Source organism: Sus scrofa, chromosome 6 (genome assembly GCF_000003025.6).
Source record: "Sus scrofa isolate TJ Tabasco breed Duroc chromosome 6, Sscrofa11.1, whole genome shotgun sequence".
Classification (NCBI taxonomy): domain Eukaryota; kingdom Metazoa; phylum Chordata; class Mammalia; order Artiodactyla; family Suidae; genus Sus; species Sus scrofa.
In genome coordinates, this window is record NC_010448.4 from 62,373,458 (window position 1) to 62,381,636 (window position 8,179).

The 8,179-nt window shown below is 43.5% G+C and overlaps 1 protein-coding gene across 4 annotated transcripts in view; it reads left to right on the forward strand.

The window, feature by feature from the left end:
- The window catches only part of LOC100737142 (zinc finger protein 154), a 34,233-nt gene extending 30,850 nt beyond the window's left edge, over positions 1–3,383 (forward strand). For 2 of the 4 annotated variants that reach the window (XR_002344837.1, XR_002344838.1), the window contains exons 3-4: positions 302–2,100; positions 2,864–3,383. Coding sequence is in view for 2 of the 4 variants with exons in the window: in XM_021095142.1 (XP_020950801.1) it covers positions 302–1,647 (1,346 nt within the window). In the remaining 2 variants the exon portion in view is untranslated. Of the gene's footprint in view, positions 1–301 lie in introns of all 4 variants that reach the window. The other 2 variants (XM_021095142.1, XM_021095143.1) reach the window with 1 other exon arrangement.

Here is an 8,179-nt window from a genome sequence, read left to right on the forward strand (position 1 = left end):
CATGTGTCCCCAGCACACAAGTTTCTTTTGAAAGTTGTTTGCGGAGAAATGAATTGCAAACCCTGTCTCTCCTCTTTGTGTCCACCACATGGTTGTGTCCTTCACCTCATGAGGCCTTTCCCATTTCTATGATGTTTATAACCCAGTTCTGCTATGCAGCCTCGTCCTCAACTGGAACCAAGTCCTTGCTCCTGCAAGCAATCCCATGGATGGGTTCCTAGGTTTGTTACACATACTTGTGTAGTAGCTGCCCCCTCCTACCAAAGTCATTGTGCACTTCAACAGCATTACTTGCTTTTAGGTTATTGGCATGGAACAGAAGATGAAGAGGCACCTTCTGAACAGGGCATTTCTGTACAAAGAGTGTCACAGTCTCACACTGTCAAGGCAGGTGTGTCCCTCAAGAACACCCATTTTTGTGAGATATGTGGCCTGGACTTGGGAGACATTTTGCACTTGACTGAGCACCAGAGAACACACTGTGAGCAGAAACTGAATGATATTGGGGCAAGGGGAAAACAGTTGTATTTCAGTGCAAAACTTCAGCACCAGAAGCAGCACATTGGAGAGAAATGCTTCAGAGGCAACATGGGCAGAGCCTCATTTGTGAAAGACTGCAAGTTTTTTGTGTTGGGGAAGTCCTTTTCCTGTGGGGAGCCCACACACACCAGGGAGAAGTCAATGAGGAGAAGTGAGTGTGGAGCAGCCTTTCACAGGGGAAAAACCCAGTACAACTCTGGAGAATGCACAAAAGACTTCACTTGCAAACACATACTTGTTCAGCAACAAAGAGTCTCCACTAGAGAAAAATGTTACATGTGTAGTGAATGTGGGAAATCTTTTAGCAAGAGTTACAGCCTCAATGACCATTGGAGAGTTCATACTGGGGAAAAGCCTTATGAGTGTGGGGAATGTGGGAAATCTTTTAGGCAAAGCTCGAGCCTCATTCAGCACCGTAGAGTTCACACTGGAGCAAGGCCTCATGAGTGTGATGAATGTGGGAAATTATTTAGCAACAAATCCAACCTCATTAAACATCGGAGAATTCATACTGGAGAAAGGCCATATGAGTGTAGTGAATGTGGGAAATCCTTTAGTGAAAGCTCTGCACTCCTTCAACACCGCAGTGTTCACACTGGAGAAAGGCCTTATGAGTGCAGTGAATGTGGGAAGTTCTTTACATACCACTCCAGTCTCATAAAACACCAGAGAGTTCATTCTGGATCAAGGCCCTATGAGTGCAGTGAATGTGGAAAATCTTTTACTCAGAACTCTAGCCTCATTGAACACCGTAGAGTTCATAGTGGAGAAAGGCCTTATAAGTGCAGTGAATGTGGAAAATCTTTTAGCCAAAGCTCTGCACTTCTGCAACATCGGAGGGTTCACACTGGAGAAAGGCCTTATGAGTGCAGTGAATGTGGGAAATTCTTTACTTACAGCTCCAGTCTCTTAAAACACCAGAGAGTTCACACAGGATCAAGACCTTATGAGTGTAGTGAATGTGGGAAATCTTTTACTCAAAACTCCAGCCTCATTAAACACAGGAGAATTCACACTGGTGAAAGGCCTTATGAATGCAGTGAATGTGGGAAATCTTTTAGCCATAGCTCCAGCCTCATTAAACACCGAAGAGTTCACACTGGTTAAAGGTGTGAGTGCATTCACTTTAGGAATTTGCTTAGCCTTAGGTCCAACTTCAGTGAGTGCTAGAGTGTCGATACTGGAGAAAGTTTTTATGAGTATTTGAATATGGGAAATTATTTTACCTGTAACTCTATCCTCCTAAAACACTATAATGTCACCTTGGATAAAAGCCTTATGAGTGTGGCAAATGTGGGAAATCATTTAGCCAAAGCCTAACCTCATTATACTCCAGACAATTCCCAGTGAAGAAAAGCCTTAATAAGTGAATGTGAGAAAGCGTCCAGCTGAAGAACTTACCTCATCGGATACCACAAATTTCAAATGGGAGAACTACCTTCGTTATGCAGGTATATGTGATTTCTCTGATCAATGCAACAACACTGGAAGAGATCCCTTCTGAAGATGCCATTTGCCTGTGTTGAACCTCATACATCTAAACATCTACTTAAATTCCAGGTATGTGGGAACTACATTGCACTTTTTAACCTATCCAGTGACCTTGTGAGATTTAGGTCACTACCACATTTGTAGCAGAAGTTATTTCACCTCTAACTACCTGGCAGATGCCCATAGGGTACCACATCCACCCATCCTAGTGTGTTCAGGGAGGGAGACAGCAGTGCTCTCCCATTTGCGGGATGATTCATGAGTGGCTTGAGCACTTAGTTTTTCCCCATTACTTGTCCTCTTGAAAGTTAAAGCATGGACTTTACCTGGTTTGGGCCTAGAGGACTCTGATGGTGATTTGAAAAGATGGACTACATTTTTTAGGAATATTATTGGTCTCATGAGACTCTAGTAATGGAATTTTCTAATCCCCAGGTTGCCAACCTGGGAAATAGTCTGCTCTTTGTTGTACAATAATAAAGGCCTTATTATTTAAGCCACCATTAACCTTAAGGGTTGTCTTCACCGTATAGGGTGGTTTGAGGTTAATTGGATTTGCTAGCACGGAGGGACCAACAGCCTCTGGTCAGGATCCTAAAGTCCGTGCCTCAGCAGAGACAGGCTGATAGCAGAATATGCCACTCCAGTTTTGGCTTGGGTTGCACTGCTGCTCAGAGCCTTCAAAGAAGCACTGCAGGGCTTGGTGGCTCCTAATTTATAGCTCAGATGCCATGGTATTTTGTAGGTTTGGAGTTTAAACTGAGGATGGGGCCTTGTTGTGATTACCTTTATTGCTTCTGAGAGCAACCTGAACTCGTTCTCTTGTTCACAGGCAATATTGCATTGTGCTCAGCACTGGTGAGGGACATCTGTTCCCCAAGTCCTGCAGTGGAGCCGTTGCCCTGGTATCCTGATTCTGTAGGGTAATATCACCAATTTTAAGATTTTAGGGGTCAGGGGAATGTAATTGTTACAGAAACACTGAATTAATAGGGAGCAGAGGAAACGACACATTCTGGATAGATTGTGCCTCTTTTAAAATGTCATTCATAATGTTTAATCACTATGGTTATGAAGGATGATCTGCTACAGAAATTCTTAGGACTTCCAGGTGTTCCCATCATGGTGCAGTGGAAACGAATCCAACTAGGAACCATGAGGTTGCGGGTTCAATCCCTGGCCTCGCTCAGTGGGTTAAAGATCCGGTGTTGCTGTGAGCTGTGGTGTAGGTCAAAGACATAGCTAGGATCTGACCTGGCCTGTGGCTACAACCCTGATTAGACCGATAGCCTGGGAATCTCCGTGTGCCTCAGGTGCGGCCCTCAAAAGACAAAAAAAAAAAAAAAAAAAAAGGGAGTTCCCGTCGTGGCGCAGTGGTTAACGAATCCAACTAGGAACCATGAGGTTGCGGGTTCGGTCCCTGCCCTTGCTCAGTGGGTTAACGATCCGGCGTTGCCGTGAGCTGTGGTGTAGGTTGCAGACGCGGCTCGGATCCCGCGTTGCTGTGGCTCTGGCATAGGCCGGTGGCTACATCTCCAATTCAACCCCTAGCCTGGGAACCTCCATATGCTGCAGGAGCGGCCCAAGAAATAGCAAAAAAAAAGACAAAAAAAAAAAAAAAAGAAAAGAAATTTTCAGGACTTCAGAAATGTTTATCTTGTGTATCTGAGGGCCTTGTTAGAGAAAATATTCTAGAAGTTTTGTGGATTTCTGGTGTGTGGCTCAGCGGGTTACGAACCCGACTATCCATGAAGATGAGGGCTTGATCCCTGGCCCCAGTCTGTGGTTAAGTGGCTGTAGTGTAGGCCCCAGCTGCAGCTCTGATTCAACCCCTAGCCTGGGAACTTCCATGTACCATGGGTGTGCTCCCCCCAAAAGAAGAAAATTAATAAGTATATAAAAGTTTTGTGGATTCCTGTGGCCTGTCTAGCCTGTTCACCTAAGGCCATTGCTGTGTAGAAAGGAAAACAAAGATAGAAGAGTGATCCTTAGTCCAGTGATGTGCTCTTTTTTACCCATACCGTATCCCTTTTAAATGAAGTGGAAACACCCTTTGATTTTACTTCAAAAATGGGTCACTTTGGTAATTCTTCTGGGGCCCACTGGCTTAAGGATCCAGCGATGTCACTGCAGTGGCTTGGCTTGCTGTTGTGGTGCATTTTTTTTGTTTGTTTGTTTTTGTCTTTTTGCTATTTCTTGGGCCACTCCCTCGGCATATGGAGATTCCCAGGCTAGGGGTCCAATCGGAGCCGTAGCCACCAGCCTACGCCAGGGCCACAGCAACGCGGGATGCGAGCCGCGTCTGCATCCTACACCAAAGCTCACAGCAACACCAGATCCTTAACCCACTGAGCAAGGCCAGGGGCCGAACCCACAACCTCATGGTTCCTAGTCGGATTCGTTAACCACTGCGCCATGACGGGAACTCCTGGTGCAGGTTTCATCCCTGACCTAGGAACTTTTGCATGCTTGGGTGTGGCCCAAGAAAATTTGCTCACCTATTTTTGTTGCCACTAAAAGTGCCAAACCTACATGTTGAGTCAGTAGGATTGCCAAACCTGATTTTCTAGAATAGGTAATCTAGACTTTTTATTTGAGTCATATTTTTAAAGTTTTAATAAGTATAAATTTATACAGCAGAATGTTTATACTTAAGCTACACAATTTGATAATTTTTGGTATTTATATAAATCCATGAAACCATCAGTCACAATAAACATTCTGTCACCCCCATACTTACCTTGTGTCCTTTTATTTCTTTGTCCTCCAAGTAGCCATTGATTTTCTTTTCTTCGTATTAGATTAATTTGCATTTTCTAGAATTTGATATGACTGAAATTAAAAGAGTGTTTAGTCTTTTCCTTGGGTGCCCTTGTGTGACATTTATTTGGAAATTCAACAATGGTGCTTATATGAGGAGTTCATTGTTTTTATATTATTGAGAAGTGTATTCTATTGCTATACCATTATTTATTTATTCATTCATCTGTTCATGGATATTTTGGCTATTATAAATAAAAGTGCTATGGAAATTGGATACAATTCCTCATATTGATGTTTCCATTTTCCTGTGTCAGTGCTTCATAATGCAATACCTGAATCAGAGTGTGTGTGAATATATAACTTTTTTGGGGGGGGCACACCCACAACATATGGAACTTCCCATGCTAGGGGTCGAATTGGAGCTTCACCTGTCATCCTCTGCCACAGTGACAGCAACACGGGATCTGAGCCATTTCTGCAACCTACTCCACAGCTCACAACACCTCCAGATCCTTAACCCACTGAGCGAGACCAGGGATCAAAGGCACATCCTCATGGATCCTCGTCAGGTTCATTAACCACTGAGCCACAAAGGGAACTCCTGAATATGTAATTTTTAAAGATATGTCGAATTATCATCCAAAATGACAAATTCTCTTTTGTATTCTTTTTTTGTGTGTTTTGTTTTTTGCTTTTTAGGGCCGGACCCTGACATATGGAAGTTCCCAGACTAGGGGTCTAATCAGAGCTACAGCTGCTGGCCTACACCACAGCCACAGCAAACTCGGGATCCGAGCCAAGTTCCATTTCTCCCATAGTCTAACTAACAGTGGATATGGTTAGCTTTGAAAATTTTGACTCTTTTAGTAAATGTAAAGCTTTATATCACTTGTGTTTTTTTTCGTGTTTTTGGCTTTTTTTTTTTTTTTTTTTTTGGTCTTTTTAGGGCCATGCCTGTGGCATATGGAGGTTCCCAGGCTAGGGGTCCAATCAGAGCTGTAGCTGCTGGTCTACGTTACAAGCACAGCAACACTGGATCCGAGCCAAGTCTGGGACCTACACCACAGCTCAGGGCAACGACGGATCCTTGACTCACTGATCAAGGCCAGGGATCAAACCTACCTCCTCATGGATACTAGTCGGATGCGTTTCCACGGCCCCACAATGGGAACTCCATGATGTCTATGATTATAAATAAACCACTAAATTTATGGGAATAGAAAAGATAAGAACAAAATAAATAATCACAGAATAATTAACTTCCTAGTAGTCTTTTCCAATTTTGGATAGATTTGAAAACAGCCATTACGAGGCGTAGAGTATGTGCCATCAGAGTAATTTCATGTGGTGAGGGATAAATTTAAAAGGGCCAGATGAAGAGTTCCCGTCATGGCTCAGAGGTTAACAAACCCGACTAGTATTCATGAGGATTCAGGTTCAAACCCTGGCCTCACTTAGTGGGTTAAGGATCCAGCATTGCCATAAGCTGTAGTGTAGGTCACAGACGTGGCTCAGATTCCAAGTTGCTATCTATGGCTGTGGTATAGGCCAGCAGCTATAGCTCTGATTCAACCCCTAGCCTGGGAACCTCCATATGCTGCAGGTGTGGCCCTAAAAAGACCAAAAAAGAAAAAAACCAAAAACCTTTTAGTTTCAATGTTTTAAGCGTATAAATGGGGAATTCCTGTTGTGGCTCCATGCGTTAAGAATCTGACTAGTATCCATGAGGATGCAGGTTTGATCCCTGGCCTCACTTAGTGGGTTAAAGGATCCAGCATTACCACAAGCTTCAGTGTAAGAGGCAGGCTCAGCTTGGATCTAGTGTTGCTGTGGCTTTGGCATAGGTCAGCAGCTGTAGTTCCAATTTGACCCCTAGCCTAGGAAGTTCTCTATGACTTGTGTGCGGCCCTAAAAAAAAAGGACCAAAAAGTACATGTTAAAATGTATATTTTAAATTCAAACAGATTAAGTCAGTCATGCCTGAACTAAACTGTTAAAAAAGGAAATATTCAATACTTGTCGCTTCCTGATCTTTGTGTCTTAATTTTAATACTTTTTGAGTCTCTGTGGCCATATTATTCCATTTTATTTGATCTGATGTACAAAATCCTCTTTGTGTTTCAAGGGTCCTTTTTAGATTTAAAGTAGAAAGAAACAAATAATATTAATTATAGAAAGTTAGAATAAGAAGAGAGGAATAATTTACTTATCCATTTGGCAGATATGTAAATTAGGGCCAAGGAAGAGGAAGTGAGTTACACAGCTAGTTACTAGCAGGACTGGAAGTAAACCCAGACTTAGTAACCCCTGGGTCCAATGTTTTGTTGTGTTTCATATTTTTATTTTAAGGTTTTTACTTACAGTCTTTTTCTTTGTGGCTGTTCTGGAGGCACGTGGAAATTCTGAGGCAAGGGGTAGAACTCAAGCCAGAGCAGTGATGACGCCAGAGCCTTAACTTGCTGAGCTGCCAGGGAGCTCCTAAAGACAATTTTTAGAGCAGTTTTAGGTTCATAACCAAATTAAGAGGGAGGTACTCTGCCCTCCAACACACATGCATCACCTCTTCCATGGTCATCATCCCCCACCGGATTGGTACTTATAATTGATGAACCAGTAGACACCGATACTCACTTGTTTGTTTTTGGCCACCCTGTGGCATATGGAGTTCTTGGACCAGGGATATGAGCCACAGCTAGGGCAATGCCAGATCCTGAATGCATCGTGTCGGGCAAGGATCAAACCAGCATCCTGGATCTGCAGAGGTGCTACCAATCGCATTGCACCACAGCGGGAACTACACGTTTATGTGTTTTTTTATCATTCATAGTCCATGTAGTTCATATTAGGTTTACTGGTGGTGGTGTATATTCTGAATTTTTTTTTTGTTTGTTTTTTGTCTTTTTAGGGCTGCACCTGCAGCATATGGAGGTTCCCAGGCTAGGGGTCTAATTGGAGCTACAGCTGCCAGCCTACACCAGAGCCACAGCAACACCAGATCTGAGCCACATCTGAGACCCACACCACAGCTCATTGCAATGCTGGACCCTTCTAAGCAGTGCCAGGGATGGAACCCACAACCTCATGGTTCCTAGTCGGATTTGTTTCTACTGCGCCAGGATGGGAACTCCTATATTCTGAATTTAAACATACTTGTTTTTTGTGGCACCTGCAGCATATGGAAGCTCCCGGGCCAGAGATCAACTTTGAACTGCAGTTGGAACCTCTCCTGCAGCTGCAACAATGGTGGATCCATTAATCCACTGCCCCAGGCCATGGATCAACCTGTGTTTCTGCTGCTGTCCAGAACCTTAAACCACTGCACCACAGTGGGAATTTTTTTGTTTTTCTTTTTAGGGCTGAACCCACGGCATATGAAAATTCCCAG